The following is a 16,849-nucleotide window of genomic DNA, read 5'->3' on the forward strand; positions in this document are numbered from 1 at the left end:
TGTGATAAGTGATGTAGCAATAGACATTTGAGCACATGAACAAATAATCCTCTTCATTTAAACCCATGAAAAGCTTGCTGCTGGTTATTCAAATTTTTCATACACTCAGGCATTAATAAGCACATACCTTCTTCCTTTCCAAAATTCACACCGATCAAAAACAGTATCCCTGACCATAACAGTGCTGCTTGATAGCGCCTCGGTAAAATACTGCCTTGATGTTAGGGGCAGTCGCTCTCACCTCGCCATTCGAATTCAGCTTTATTGTTCATGTTTGGACAAAGGTCGTAATGAGGTCAGGAATGGAGAAACCACGGGAACCTAAACTGAGCATCTATTGGATTATTACTGCGTATGTACTGAGGCCTGACGGGCAAGGCAGATGAACTCAGGGCCTTGATGGGTACGTGGGACTGGGATATTATAGCAATTACTGAAACATGGCTAAGGGAGGGACAGGTCTGGGAGCTCATTGTTTCAGGGTACAGATGCTATAGGAAAGATAAAACAGGAGGTAAGAGAGGAGGGGGAGTTGCACTTTTGATTAGGGAAAACATCACGGCCGTACTGAGAGGGGATATATCCGAGGGTTCGGCCACTGAGTCTATATGGGTAGAACTGAGAAATAAGAAGGGGGAAATCACTTTGATAGGGTCGTACTAAACAGTCAGCGGGAAATTGAGAGGCAAATATGTAAAGAGATTACAGAAAGCTCCAAGAAAAATAGGGTGGTAATAGTCGGAGATTTTAATTTTCCCAACATTGACTGGGACAGCCATAGTATTAGAGGGTTGGATGGAGAGAAATTTGTTGAGTGTATTCAGGAGGAATTTCTCATTCAGTGGATGGCCCGACTAGAGAGGGGGCAAAACCTGACCTCCTCTTGGGAAATAAGGAAAGGCAGGTGACAGAAGTGTTAGTGAGGGATCACTTTGGGACCAGTGACCATAATTCTATTAGTTTTAAGATAGCTATGAAGAATGATAGGTCTATCCCAAAAGTTAATATTCTAAATTGGGGCAAGGCCAATTTTGATGGTATCCGGCAGGAAGTTTCAAAAGTTAATGGGGGAGTCTGTGGGAAGGAAAAGGGACGTCTGGTAAGTGGCATGCTTTCAAAAGTGTGTTAACCAGAGTTCAGGGTAAACACATTCCTCTTAGAGTGAAGGGCAAGGCTGGCAGAAGTCGAGAACCCTGGATGACTCGGGATATTGAGGCCCTGGTCAAGAAAAAGAGAGGCACATGACGTGCATAGGGAGCTGGGATCAAGTGAATCTCTTGAAGAGTATAGGGGGTGTAGGAGTAGAGTTAAGAGAGAAATCAGGAGGGCAAAAAGGGGACACGAAATTGTTTTGGCAAAGGAGAATCCAAAGAGCTTCTACGTATACATAAAGGGCAAAAGTGTAACAAGGGAGAGAGTAGGGCCTCTTAAGGATCAACAAGGTAATCAATGTGCGGATCCACAAGAGATGGGTGAGATCCTAAATGAATATTTCTCATCAGTATTTACTGTTGAGAAAAGCATGGATGTTCGGGAACTTGGGGAATTAAATATTGATGTCTTGAGGAGTGTACATATTACAGAGAAGGAGGTGCTGGAAGTCTTAAAGCGCATCAAGGTAGATAAATCTGCGGGACCTGATGAGGTATATCCCAGGACATTGTTGGAGGCTAGGGAGGAAATTGCGGGTCCCCAAACCAAGATATTTGAATCATTGATAGTCACGGGTGAGGTACTTGAAGATTGGAGAGTGGTAAATGTTGTGCCTTTGTTTAAAAAGGGCTGCAGGGAAAAGCTTGGGAACTACAGGCCAGATAGCCTCACATCTGTGGTGGGTAAATTGTTGGAAGGTATTTTGAAAGACAGGATCTACAGGCATTTAGAGATGCAAGGACTGATTAGGGACAGTCAGCATGGCTTTGTGAGTGGAAAATCATGTCTCACAAATTTAATTTGAGTTTTTTGAAGGGGTAACCAAGAAGGTAGATGAGGGCAGTGCAGTTGATGTTGTCTACATGGACCTTAGCAAGGCCTTTGACAAGGTACCGCATGGTAGGTTGTTGCATAAAGTTAAATCTCACGGGATCCAGGGTGAGGTATCTAAATGGATACAAAATTGCTGGTTGTAGAGAGTTGTTTTTCAAACTGGAGGCCTGTGACCAGCGGTGTGCCTCAGGGATCAGTGCTGGGCCCACTGTTATTTGTCATTTAAATTAGTGATTTGCATGAGAATATAGGGGGCATGGTCAGTAAGTTTGCAGATGACACCAAGATTGGTGGCATGGTGGACAGTGAGGAAGGTTATCTCCAATTGCAGAGGGATCTTGATCAATTGGGCCAGTGGGCTGACGAATGGCAGATGGAGTTTAATTTAGACAAATGCGAGGTAGTGCATTTTGGTAGATTGAACGAGGGCAGGACTTACTCAGTTAATGGTAGGGCGTTGGGGAGGGTTGCAGAACAAAGAGATCTAGGGGTACATGTTCATAGCTCCTTGAAAATTGAGTCACAGGTGGACAGAGTGGTGAAGAAGGCATTCGGCATGCTTGGTTTCATCAGTCAGAACATTGAATACAGGAGTTGGGACGTCTTGTTGAAGTTGTACATTGGTAAGGCCACACTTGGAATACTGTGTGCAATTCTGGTCACCCTATTATAGAAAGGATATTATTAAACTAGAAAGAGTGCAGAAAAGATTTACTAGGATGCTACTGGGACTTGATGGATTGAGATATAAGGAGAGGCTGAATAGATGGGACTTTTTTCTCTGGAGCGTAGGAGGCTGAGGGGTGACCTTATAGAGGTCTATAAAATAATGAGGGGCATAGACAAGGTAGATAGTTAATATCTTTTCCCAAAGGTAGGGGAGTCTAAAACTAGAGGGTATAGGTTTAAGGTGAGAGGGGAGAGATACAAAAGTGTCCAGAGGGGCAATTTTGTTCACACAGAGGGTGGTGAGTGTCTGGAACAAGCTGCCAGAGGTAGTAGTAGAGGCGGGTACAATTTTATCTTTTAAAATAGTTACATGGGTACGATGGGTATAGAGGGATATGGGCCAAATGCAGGCAATTGGGATTAGCTTAGGGGTTTAAAATAAATAAATAAGGGCGGCATGGACAAGTTGGGCCGAAGGGCCTATTTCCATGCTGTAAACCTCTATGACTTTATGACTCTATGTGTTGTTTGATAGCACTGTCAACAACATCTTCCATTACTATTTTGACAATCAAGAGTAGACTGAATGGGCAATGGTTGGCCACATTGGATTTGTCCTATTTCTGTGGTCAGGACGCTTGTGGGAAATTTTCCACATTGTCGGAAAGATGCCAGTATGGAAGTTGTTTAATCAGGGGTTAACCCGGAACATTATGGTGAAATCATTGGCAATTACAATACTTACGGTTTAATAAATGTACTGAATTCACACATAAACAGCTCAAAATCAGGCTAATTGTGATAATGGGACAAATCAATGAGAAAAGTCACTTTCCACATTATGGGTGGGATTTTATGATGCCACCAAAATAATGGACTTTTGAATGGCTCACTGCACTTTATAGCTCCATCCCCACTGCAACAGGTCCATAAAGTTCCTCCCTATACATGCAACTTGCACTTCTTAGTTTAATCAAAAAGCTACCAATTATTACAAAACAGAAAAAGGGGAAATTGTTTTAACATTGGTATAGTACTTTCAGGAGCACAGCTTGCTTTTAAAATCCAGAAATACAACATTTGAACACTGCCAATTTGGCAAGCGGCATTTCCAATTGATAAACAACCCAGCATGTAGCCTGCTATCTGATGTCGCACTGCCTCAAATCAAGGTCGCTGGAAAGCCCCTAGTTAGCTATTAAATCTTGGAATATTTACTTACTAGCTTGCTGAAGGTATGCCGGTATTGAAAATGGATTTCCTGGACCATCATTGTACACAGAATAAACAGAGATGTTATAGCGCTTAAATTGTTCTAAATCTGTGAAGGAAATCAGAAAAATTGTGCAGCAATTTAGAAAGATTCTTAAATAGGTTATTTTCAATATAAACACCAAGATACAAACATCTTGTTCAAACTTAATTAGTCGAATTATTTTCATATTTATCTGCATTGCAATGCTTGAAGCATTTAACTGTTCTTAAGCAGCTAATTCTAGATGGTTGCTATGTTTAATGATAGGCCATTGCCATGTGTTTTCGCTGTCTTTTGGTTCCCAGATGTTATTAATATTAATCGCACTTTAAGCTTTGAATGATTAGAACTCTTTATGTTTACTTTTGTTATAAGGTCTGGTGCAAAGAAGGACCAGATTGAACTAGTTCTGTTATAGTTCACGAGTTCACACTCGTGAACTATAAGTGCTTAGCAACCATGAAATGTAGCTTCCCCCCCCCCCCCCCCACCTAAGACACTTACACGTAACACACCAGTTCCCAGCTAAGTAGTCTCCAGCTATTTATGGATAATACAACAATACATAACAACCAGTAACCAAGAATCCCCAGTTCCATTCTGAGTCCTTGCTGACATTTTTGTAGCTGTACTGTGTGTAACTGTTGTCTGTTGATAAGATCGGTTAGACCAATGTAAAAGAGAAGATAATGTGGGTACACCATGAAATAATTTTTCTTTTGTTTTGAAAATATTGCAGGGCAATTATGAAATGTGCTGCAGGTTTAATTCTGGCCAAGCTTTGGAAAACCCAGCAGCTAAAGGGAGTCATGGACAACTTCAGGGAGAAGGTAAGTGTCTTTACAGCACTGGAAGCCAGGAGGAGCCAGACTGTTGTCTCCGGGATACAACAGATGACCGTCTTGCTTTGGATTGGAACCTCACTCCAACAGACCATCTTTCACAAAGACCACTACTGGGTTGGGGATCAGATACCCGTTTCTTCCAGGGCCATAGATTGGATCCTCCCGGCACCCACCCTGCGCTCCAAGTACCAGCTTCGGACATTTCCGGCCTGCTCTAGAGTGCTCCCTGCTTGACCAGAAGTCAAGCTTGCCAATCAGGCTGACTCCTGGATGGAAATTGTGGCAAAAAAAAAACCTTTTACAACATGTGGGGAAACCAGAACTTTTGGGTGTCCCATCAGAAACTCTATTCCCCAACTATGTCACCAGGCCCCTTCAAGATCAGGGCCTGTGTGTACTGCTGACAATTATTGCTACAAAACAAAGCATAACCATTCCTTTAAGTTAGAAATGCCCGTTTTGGCTCTCTGCTGGCCAAGAGTTTGTAGCTTTCACTGTATTTCCAAGTAAGTTAGCCTGTTCCTGTGAGTGAGAAAGTAACAGTGGTTGGAAACAGTCTGCCTCTTGGCAGTCTGACCTGCCTCACATTACTCCATTGCTCAGCCTCTTCTTTCTCCAAGAATCATGAAGAGGGGAATTTCCATTAGGAAATCCTTGATTCTGAGATTATTTATTTTTAAGTGGCAGAGCCAGACCATTAATTACCAACTAATTAGATGGAAACACCAAAGGGACAAAAAGGTTAGGTAAAGATTTAAAATACATTACGCATGGTAAAATCACATGCGTTTCAGTAAATAGCACGACTTTAGTAACTGGATTGTCCATTTTATCTGGACTGGATAATGATTGGATGTTTTAACAGTAATAAGACCAGGAAATGGAAGCGCAATCAATAGGCCACCAGGGCCTTGTACTAATAAAATCAGCTGCACAATTGCAATCAGCAGTACAAAAACCAACCAGAAAATCGAATAGTGAGCTAAATGGGTGAATATCCAGCATAACAGATCTCTGCCTATGTTTCCATTTGCTTTATCCACTTCAGAGTCATTGTTCAGCTGCTGCTACGTTGTGCTTTTCCAAATTGTACAGTTGTATTTCTCTCCCGGCCCCTTTGAAATGTTTTGTTCATTCAGGCGTGGGATATGAGTTCTGCAGAATGGAATGTTTTCCCATTTCAGCTACCAGGGTCAATGTTAAGCACTTTCAGCTTAGATATGGGATTGTTAGATATAGAGCTCCCTCTAATCCATCTCATAATATAGCACAGTCAAGTCTCAGATCAGGAACCGAGGCTGCCGTAGTATATATTTTTCAACAGTAGCTATCTTGTGGTTTCTCAATGTCATTCATTTTTTTCCCCAATAGAGAGTCTATTTTATGCTACAGGCAAATGTCCATTAGGAACGTGGTTGATGATTCAAAACTTCGTCATCAAGGACTCATGCAGAAAAATACAAGCTGGAAGGATAATTATTAACATTTTCCTGGCAGGGATTATATTCAAGAGCGATAGGAGAACAGGTTTATACTATTTGTTACTGGATTAAGAGACAAAACAAAAAGTAAATCTCTTGCTTCCATTATATTTTAGGCAGCATTTTCTGAAAAACACTGAAGTGAACTTGCGGTGGCACAGTGGTTAGCTCTGCTGCCTAACTGTGCCAGGGACCCGGGTTCAATTTTAGCCTCAGGTCACTGTCTGTGTGGAGTTTGCACTTTCTCCCCGTGCCTGCGTGGGTTTCCTCCGGGTGCTCCGGTTTCCTCCGGGTGCTCCGGTTTCCTCCCACAGTCCAAGATGTGCGGGTTAGGTTGACTGGCCATGCTAAATTGACCCTGGTGTCAGGAGGATTAGCAGGGTAAATATGTAGGGTTATGGGAGTGGGGCCTGGGTAGGGCTGTGGTCAGTATAAACTCAATGGGCTGACTGGCCTCCTTCTGCACTGTAGGGATTCTATAATTCTATAAAAAACTGCTTAAATAACATCAAAGAGCAGGCCTGCTAAGCGAGCAACAGGTGTAACTCCACTCAACACGAAGTAATATCCTCACTGGATATTCAGCCATTTACAATAGATTCACTTAGATGTGAATCTGTTATGGGGGACACCCCGGGGGTGTAAGGGTGAGTATAACCCCTAGGCGGAGAGGAACATGGCCTGGAAGTGGCACGGTGATCCCCCTAACCTACACATCTTGCGACACTAAGGCATAATTTAGCAAGGCCATTCCATCTAACCTGCACATCTTTGGACTGTGGGAGGAAACCAGAGCACTCGGAGAAAACCCAGGCAGGCACGGAGAGAATGTGCAAACTCCACACAGAGTCACCCATGTCATGCCGACCAGTGCCAGGGGGCCGACCCCATTAGGGGTCTCATGAAGGAGTGGGAGGGGATTCATTCAGATTTGGTTGTGGGCCGACGGAAGAGCAGGGGATGGTCATTGGCGGGTTGGGGGTTCCTGGAACGACTAAGGGGGAAGGGACTGATGATTGGGTGGGGAGGGGTTGGAGAAGTGCTGACTCCAATCAGGGGGTGGAGAGGGCAGCCCCTGAGACCTCCGTGATGAGCTGGGGAAGGTTTACTCAGGTTCTGATCGTGGCACCCTTTAAAGATGGCGCCTTGATCTCTGAGCAGTTTCATGGGCAAGTTTAGGTTATGCCCACCCCCACCTTCCGTCTTAGGCATGAACCACATCCCCTTGAATTTTTTTGGCAGAGTGTCATAAGATCTGGGGAGAAAGTATGCTGATTTTCTTGTCAGAAACAACACTGCCATTTTTGGTAAGATTTCACCCAACATTTTTATTTTAATAATCTTGTGAAATCCAGTACAAATCTTGAAAACTATTTTTAAAAAAACACTGGAGAAATAAATTTCCTTGTATCATTTTATTTCTTTCATTGCAGCACCATGATATCAAAAAGGCTGGCCACAATACATTGTGGACATAGAGGAAGTGTTTTTAATCTATTAAGTTCCCAATAATGTGTATAAGTTATTCAGTGGACACAGGCTGCACATTATTTCTCATCTCTCCAATTAATAAATAGTTAGGTCTTCCAGTTGACATGAAAATGAGTCCTGTAAATCAGCCTAATTTGACCTTGGTCTATTAAATTAGCAGATTATGGCTAGACACCCACTCCCGGCACAGTGGTTAGCACTGCTGCCTCACAGCGCCAGGGACCTGGGTTCAATTCCAGCTTTGGGTCACTGTCTATGTGGAGTTTGTACCTTCTCCCTCTGTCTGCATGGGTTTCCTTTGGGTACTCCGGTTTTCTCCCACACTCCAAAGATGGGGTCTGGCCACGTTAAATTGTCCCTTAGTGTCCCAAGCTGTGTAGGTTATGGGGATTAGCAGGGTAAACATGTGGGGTTACGAGGATAGGACATGGGGAGGGCCTGTGTGAGATGCTCTGCTAGAGAGGTGGTGCAGACTTGATGGGCTGAATGACCTCCTTGTGCACTGTAGGGATTCTATGATTCCCTCTATCCAATAACCTCTGATGGAAAGTGCGTTTATGTAGTTATTGAGTAAGATCAAGGCTGGTCTCAGCTGATTATTCTTTCTGGTGGTTTCAGCTTAACCACAAAGATGAACATTTCATATGATTTGGAGCACACAGCCCCAGTATGAGTCAACATTCTCAGGAAAAGAGAGACAAAAGTGAAGCAACAGATTGCTTTCCTTCTCCTTTAACCCCTCAGTACACTTGGTGCAGTGGCCATTTTACATTTATCTTATACTAATATCCATGCCTTATATTTTAAGCGTTTATATAATGAATATTTACCCTGTAAGTAAGACATTTCAGAAGTGTTGTCCTCGTGTTGCCAGTGCAATGGCCCAGCAAATGGACTTGTATCCAAAATCAAACACCATTCAATCACATAACCATTGTCAGGTGGTCTTGTAGCCTTCCACTGTACGAGCAGTTGGTCATTCTGTGATGTAACGTTAACGTATTGAACAGCTGCAAAACCTTTTTTCAAATAGGTGACAAGACATTAGTGTACAAATCTAATAAAGTTGCAATAATCACTATAATGATCATTACAAAACAGGAATAATTTGTTGCCCCTTTGTTTGTTATTGGCCCCTAATGCCACAAACTGTCTAAAGCAGGTAACCATCCAGCAACCTACAAAACAAAGAACAAAGAAAATTACAGCACAGGAACAGGCCCTTCGGCCCTCCAAGCCTGCACCAACCATGCTGCCTGACTGACCTAGAATCCCCTACCCTTCCGGGGACCGTAACCCTCTATTCCCATCCTATTCATATATTTGTCAAGATGTGGAGATGCCGGCGTTGGACTGGGGTAGGCACAGTAAGTAGTCTCACAACACCAGGTTAAAGTCCAACAGGTTTATTTGGTAGCACGCGCTTTCGGAGCGTTGCCCCTTCATCAGGTGAGTGATGAAGGGGCAATGCTCCGAAAGCTTGTGCTACCAAATAAACCTGTTGGACTTTAACGTGGTGTGAGACTACTTACTATATTTGTCAAGACGCCCCTTAAATGTCACTATCGTATCTGCTTCCACTACTTCGCCCGGCAGCGAGTTCCAGGCACCCACCACCCTCTGTGTCAAAACGTGCCTCATACATCTCCTTTAAACCTTGCCCCTCGCACCTTAAACCTATTCCCCCTAGTAATTGACTCTTCCACCCTGGGAAAAAGCTTCTGACTGTCCACTCTGTCCATGCCCCTCATAATCTTGTAGGCTTCTATCAGGAAGTAGACTTTCAGGCCTGCCAATAACACTCTGAAACTAATTGCTAGATGTCTTAAGATTAATGGTGGCACTCCATAATGCCTTAGAATTTCACATCACAGAAGGAGGCCATTCAACCTATTGCATCTTGGCTGGCTCTTCGCCAGAGCTATGCAATCTCACTGACCTGCCGTCACTCTTTAGCCTGTGTCTTCCTGTATAGCACTTCAACAAAAGTGAGGAAGCCTGAGTTCAAATCTCACCTTGCCTGGCATCTGTAGTCAGGATTTTACCGAGTGAAACACTATTAGAAACAGTACAGGGGGTGAAGTAGCTCAGAGTGAGAGCAAGCGGATGTTATTTTGGGTTTCCACATCATGCTTTGGCTCAGTAATCTGACTGACAATAGATAAACATTGACAGATGTTTTGGAAAAGTGCATAATTGCCTATTTTTTTTTAACCAAAGCTTTGAAACGGGGACAGCAAAGCTGGGATTGGAGAGAATTACTTCATAGTTACATAGCAAAAAGATTAATCATAATATTTGGATATTAATATTCATATTTCCATCTGTGGCTCTTGTTAAAAGGTTTTAGTTGAATATTTGCTATGCCTCAGGAATAGTAAGACATACCTGTCTGGTTTATTGCTGGAACTATCAAAGTGGCTTTAGGAGAGTCACCTGCTGAGTTATAGGCGACCACAGTTATAGCGTATGCTTCATGCGTCAAGAACAAAGAATAATTCAAATATGTTGTATTATGTTGTAGCATCACTGTTGGATCCTTTCTTTTCCCATACTGTACTCTGTATCCTAAGATAATTCCATTTGCTTCAGATCTGTTTAATGCCTGCATCAAAAATATCAGGTTATTCTGGAACGAATTTCATATCCTGTTATCTTCATGGTATGGATTACAGAGTTACATTCAAGACTTCTGAGTAGATTTTGATGATTTGACAAGTTCTCCCCCCAGCAATTTTGTCTTTCTTTCCCTGAGAATATTGACTCACACACTGGGGGAAAGTGGCGGCGCAATGGTCATGCCACTTAATCCAGAGGCGCAGGCTAATACTTAGGCACAGGATAATTCTTAGGGAATATAGAGTTCAAACCATGGCAGCTGGTGGAATTTAAATTCAATTAATAAAAGAAAATCTGGAATATAAAGTTAGCCTCAGTAATGATGACCACGAAACTACCACTGATTATCTGTAAAAAGCCATCGAGTTCACTAATGTCCTTCAGAGAAGGGAATAGAAACATAGAAACATAGAAAACTACAGCACAAAACAGGCCCTTCGGCCCCACAAGTTGTGCCAAACATATCCCTACCTTTTAGGCCTACCTATAACCCTCCATCCTATTAAGTCCCATGTACCCATCTCTTAAAAGACCCTATTGAGTTTGCCTCCACCACCACTGACGGCAGCCGATTCCACTCGCCCACCACCCTCTGTGTGAAAAACTTCCCCCTAACATTTCCCCTGTACCTACACCCCAGCACCTTAAACCTGTGTCCTCTCGTAGCAGCCATTTTCACCCTGGGAAAAAGCCACTGAGAGTCCACACGATCTATGCCTCTCAACATCTTATATACCTCTATTAGGTCTCCTCTCATCCTACGTCTCTCCAAGGAGAAAAGACCGAGCTCCCTCAGCCTATCCTCATAAGGCATGCCACTCAATCCAGGCAACATCCTTGTAAATCACCTCTGCACCCTTTCAATCTTTTCCACATCCTTCCTGTAATGAGGCGACCAGAACTGAGCACAGTACTCCAAGTGGGGTCTGACGAGGGTCTTATATAACTGCATCATTATCCCCGGACTCCTAAACTCAATCCCTCGATTGATAAAGGCCAGCACACCGTACGCCTTCTTAACCACCTCCTCCACCTGCGGGGCCGATTTTAGAGTCCTATGGACCCGGACCCTAAGGTCCTTCTGATCCTCTAAAGTACTAAGAGTCTTTCCCTTTATATTGTACTCCTTCATCCCATTTGACCTGCCAAAATGGACCACTACGCATTTATCTGGGTTGAAGTCCATCTGCCACTTCTCTGCCCAGTCTTGCATCCTATCTATGTCCCTCTGTAACTTCTGACATCCCTCCAGACTATCCACAACCCCACCAACCTTCGTGTCGTCGGCAAACTTACCAACCCATCCCTCCACTTCCTCATCCAGGTCATTTATGAAAATGACAAACAGCAAGGGTCCCAGAACAGATCCCTGGGGCACACCACTGGTGACCGACGTCCATTTAGAAAAAAACCCATCTATACATACTCTCTGCCTCCTTTGGGCAAGCCAGTTCTGGATCCACAGGGCAGCAGCCCCTTCACTTTTTCTAGAAGCCTTGCATGGGGGACCTTATCGAACGCCTTGCTAAAATCCATATAAACCACATCTACCGCTTTCCCTTCGTCAATGTGTTTAGTCACATTTTCGAAGAACTCCAGCAGGCTCGTAAGGCACGATCTGCCTTTGACAAAGCCATGCTGAGTATTCTTGAGCATACTAAACCTCTCTAAATGCTCATAAATCTTGTCCCTCAGGATCTTCTCCATCAGCTTACCGACCACTGAGGTTAGACTCACTGGTCGGTAATTTCCTGGGCTATCCCTATTCCCCTTCGTGAAAATAGGAACCACATCCGCAATCCTCCAATCCTCCGGCACCTCTCCTGTCTCCATCAATGACGCAAAGATCATCGTCAGAGGCTCTGCCATCCTTATCTGGTCTGGCTTACAAGTGATTCCAGATCCACAACAATGTGGTTGATTCTTAACTGCTTTATGAAATGGCTTAGCAGGCCATTCAGTTCAAGGGCAATTAGGGATGATCAACAAATGCTGACCTTGCCAGCAAAGCCCATATTTCATGAGAGAATACATTTTTAAAAATGAAAATAGTGCAACGTCCTATTTTTCATCTGTCAGGGCCCACAAACTCTGACTCATTTTTTACTTCCTGTACACCCTTATGCTTGCACAACTTTGAAAATGAAAGATGGTGGGAAAACATCCGACTTCTGGGATCTAGAGTTTGCATAGATACACACCGCATTAGCTGGAAGCTTCTCTTCAAATAGATGCTTATTAAAATTAAAAATTGCTAAGTTAACTTTTCACACTCAAACTGCAATTAGTTTAACTTCAGCATCCAAGAAGATATTTCTGCAGCCTTGACTGTTATTCAATAGATAGGAAACACACTAAACACATTAAAGTAATTCACACTGGGGCCTTGACTACTGGCTATATTAATTGACAACTTTGATGATGGGACAAAAGCCACATATCTACCATTGCCAATGACACAAAGATAGGTGTTACTGTAAACAGGTGGAAGTGCGATGGATTAAGTGGATTTCAATATAGGAAATATGAGGTCATCCACTGTGGACAGCTTACTTTCTAAATAGTGAAAAGCTAGAAACAGTCAAGGTCCAAAGAGACTTGGGAGTCCAGATACACAAATCATTAACCTATTAGGACCAGAAGCAGAAAATAATCACAAATTCTAATGGAATGATGGCTTTTATATCTAGTAAGAAGTTTAACAACACCAGAGTAAAGTTCAACAGGTTTATTTTCAAAACTGCCAGTACATCCTCCCTCCGAACATCTATTTCCTCCAGCCTATTAGCCTGTAACACCTTCTCTTCCTCAAAAACATGGCCCCTCTCCTTGGTGAACACTGAAGAAAAGTATTCATTCATCACCTCGCCTATCTCTACTGACTCCATACACAAGTTCCCACTACTGTCCTTGACCAGCCCTAACCTCACCCTGGTCATTCTTTTATTTCTCACATAAGAGTAAAAAGCCTTGGAGTTTTCCTTGATCCGACCCGCCAAGGACTTCTCATGTCCCCTCCTAGCTCTCCTAAGCCCCTTTATCAGCTCATTCCTTGCTAACTTGTAACCCTCAATCGAACCATCTGAACCTTGTTTCCTCATCCCTACATAAGCTTCCCTCTTCCTTTTCACAAGACATTCCACCTCTTTCGTGAACCATGGTTCCCTCACTCGGCCATTTCCTTCCTGCCTGACAGGGACATACCTATCAAGGACACCCAGTATTTGTTCCTTGAAAAAGTTCCACTTTTCATGAGTGCCTTTCCCTGACAGTTTCTGTTCCCATCTTATGCCCCCTAATTCTTGCCTAATCGCATCATAATTACCTCTCCCCCAATTGTAAACCTTGCCCTGCCGTACAGCCCTATCCCTCTCCATTGCAATAACAAAAGACACCGAATTGTGGTCACTATCTCCAAAGTGCTCTCCCACAACCAAATCTAACACTTGGCCCAGTTCATTTCCCAGTACCAAATCCAATGTGGCCTCACCTCTTGTCGGCCTTTCCACATATTGTGTCAGGAAACCCTCCTGCACACACTGCACAAAAACTGCCCCATCCGAACTATTTGACCAACAAAGGTTCCAATCAATATTTGGAAAGTTAAAGTCCCTCATGACAACTACCCTGTGACCCCCACACTTATCCATAATCTGCTTAGCAATTTCTTCCTCCACGTCTCTATTACTATTTGGGGGCCTATAGTAAACTCCTAACAACGTGACCGCTCCTTTCCTATTTCTAACCTCAGCCCATATTACCTCAGTGTGCAGATCCCCCTCAAAGTGCCTTTCCGCAGCCGTTAAACTATCCTTGATTAACAATGCTATTCCTCCACCTCTTTTACCAGCTTCCCTACACTTACTGAAACATCTATACCCCGGAACGTCCAACAACCATTCCTGACCTTGTTCTACCCATGTCTCCGTAATGGCCACAACATCGTAGTCCCAAGTACCAATCCACGCCCCAAGTTCATCTACCTTGTTCCGGATGCTCCTTGCATTGAAGTAGACACACTTCAACCCACCTTCCTGTCTACCGGTACCCACCCTTGACCTTGATACCTTCCCCAATACCTCACCACCCTCAACACTGACTTCTGGACTACAACTCCTTTTCCCACTCCCCTGACAAATTAGTTTAAACCCCCCTGAAGAGCCGTATCAAATTTCCCTCCCAGGATATTGGTGCCCCTCTGGTTCAGGTGCACCCCGTCCTGTTTGTACAGGTCCCACCTTCCCCAGAATGTGTTCCAATTATCTACGTATCTGAAACCCTCCCTCCTACACCATCCCTGCAACCACATGTTTAACTGCACTCTCTCCCTGTTCCTCATCTTGCTATCACGTGGCACAGGGAATGTACTAGAGATGACCACCTGTTTTGTCTTGGCTCTCAGCTTCCAGCCCAGCTCCCGAAATTCCTGTTTTAAATCCCCGTCCCTTCTCTTACCTATGTCGTTGGTACAATGTATACCACGACTTGTGACTGTTTCCCCTCCCCCTTAAGAATCCGGAAAACACAGTCCGAGACGTCACGGACCCTGGCATCCGGTAGGCAACATACCATCCTCGAGTCTCTTTTGCTGCCACAGAACCTCCTATCTATCCCTCTAACTAACGAAAGGCTGAAAAATGGCAAATGGCACATTGATAAATGTGAGGTGATTCATTTTGGTAGGACTAATTTAAATGTGGATTACAGGGTCAAAGGTAGGGTTCTGAAGACTGTGGAGGAACAGAGAGATCTTGGGGTCCATATCCACAGATCTCTAAAGGTTGCCACTCAAGTGGATAGAGCTGTGAAGAAGGCCTATAGTGTGTTAGCTTTTATTAACAGGGGGTTGGAGTTTAAGAGCCGTGGGGTTATGCTGCAACTGTACAGGACCTTGGTGAGACCACATTTGGAATATTGTGTGCAGTTCTGGTCACCTCACTATAAGAAGGATGTGGAAGCGCTGGAAAGAGTGCAGAGGAGATTTACCAGGATGCTGCCTAGTTTGGAGGGTAGGTCATATGAGGAAAGGTTGAGGGAGCTAGGGCTGTTCTCTCTGGAGCGGAGGAGGCTGAGGGGAGACTTAATAGAGGTTTATAAAATGATGAAGGGGATAGATAGAGTGAACGTTCAAAGACTATTTCCTCGGGTGGATGGAGCTATTACAAGGGGGCATAACTATAGGGTTCATGGTGGGAGATATAGGAAGGATATCAGAGGTAGGTTCTTTACGCAGAGAGTGGTTGGGGTGTGGAATGGACTGCCTGCAGTGATAGTGGAGTCAGACACTTTAGGAACATTTAAGCGGTTATTGGATAGGCACATGGAGCACACCAGGGTGATAGGGAGTGGGATAGCTTGATCTTGGTTTCAGATAAAGCTCGGCACAACATCGTGGGCCGAAGAGCCTGTTCTGTGCTGTACTGTTCTATGTTCTATGTTTATTTGGTAGCAAAAGCCACTAGCTTTCGGAGCCTTAAACCCCTTCTTCAGGTGAGTGGGAATTCTGGGCATGTAAGGACACAAACTCAATTTACAGAATAATGGTTGGAATGCGAATACTTACAGCTAATCAAGTCTTAAAGGTACAAACAATGCGAGTGGAGAGAGCATTAAGACAGGTTAAAGAGATGTGTATTGTCTCCAGACAGGACAGCCAGTGAGACTCTGCAAGTCCAGGCAGGCTGTGGGGGTTACGGATAGTGTGACATGAACCCAATATCCCGGTTGAGGCCGTCCTCATGTGTGCGGAACTTGGCTATCAGTTTCTGCTCAGCGACTCTGCGCCGTCGTGTGTCATGAAGGCCACCTTGGAGAACGCTGACCCGTTTTATATCTAGGGCACTAAGATATAAGGAGGCAGAAGTCATGCTTCAACAAGCCCTACTTAAACCACATTTATGCTGAGACTTTCTGCCCCCCCCCCCCCCCCCCATTGCGGAGGGTTTCCTTACAACGGCTGGTGCATTCCATTTAAATCCCTGTTGACTTCAGCGGGACTGGACAATCCTGCATGTGGGAAGGGGCCAGAAAATCCCACCAATGGAGTCCTGTGAACAGCTCTGAGCATCTCAGATTAGGAAGGATATGTAGGACTTGGGAGGTAGTGCAGCATAAATTTACCAGACTGACACCTGGACTCCAAGGTTTAAATGACAAGGAGAAATGAATCTCCTTGAATGGTGGATTCCCTGGAATTCAGAAAGTTAAGGGGCCATTTGATCAAAGTAGAGAGAAACTGTTTCTGTTAGTCTGGGAGTCTGGGGTGAATGGGCATAATCTCAAAATTAGAGCCAGACCTTTCAGGAGTGAAATTAGGAAACATTTTTTCACACAACGTGTGTAAAAGTTTGGAATTTTTTCCCATAAATCTGTGCTGTAATTTTCTTTGTTCTTTGTTCTAAATGGCAGTTGATGCCAGATCAACTGTTAATTTTAAAAATGAAATTAATAGATTTTCACTAACCAAAAGGATTAAGAGGTGTGGGGCAAAGGTGTTATGCTGC

At 43.9% G+C, this 16,849-nt stretch overlaps 1 protein-coding gene across 4 annotated transcripts in view; it reads right to left on the minus strand.

The window, feature by feature from the left end:
- Positions 1 to 16,849, minus strand: part of LOC144497591 (interleukin-6 receptor subunit beta-like) — a 113,092-nt gene that overhangs the window by 20,001 nt on the left and 76,242 nt on the right. For all 4 annotated transcript variants that reach the window (XM_078219045.1, XM_078219040.1, XM_078219047.1 and 1 more), the window contains 3 exons: positions 10,116 to 10,332; positions 8,558 to 8,746; positions 3,878 to 3,976 (listed from right to left, as the gene is read on the minus strand). In XM_078219045.1, coding sequence (XP_078075171.1) covers positions 3,878 to 3,976; positions 8,558 to 8,746; positions 10,116 to 10,332 — 505 coding nt within the window. The remainder of the gene's footprint in view (positions 1 to 3,877; positions 3,977 to 8,557; positions 8,747 to 10,115; positions 10,333 to 16,849) is intronic.

Source organism: Mustelus asterias, chromosome 1, assembly GCF_964213995.1.
Source record: "Mustelus asterias chromosome 1, sMusAst1.hap1.1, whole genome shotgun sequence".
Classification (NCBI taxonomy): domain Eukaryota; kingdom Metazoa; phylum Chordata; class Chondrichthyes; order Carcharhiniformes; family Triakidae; genus Mustelus; species Mustelus asterias.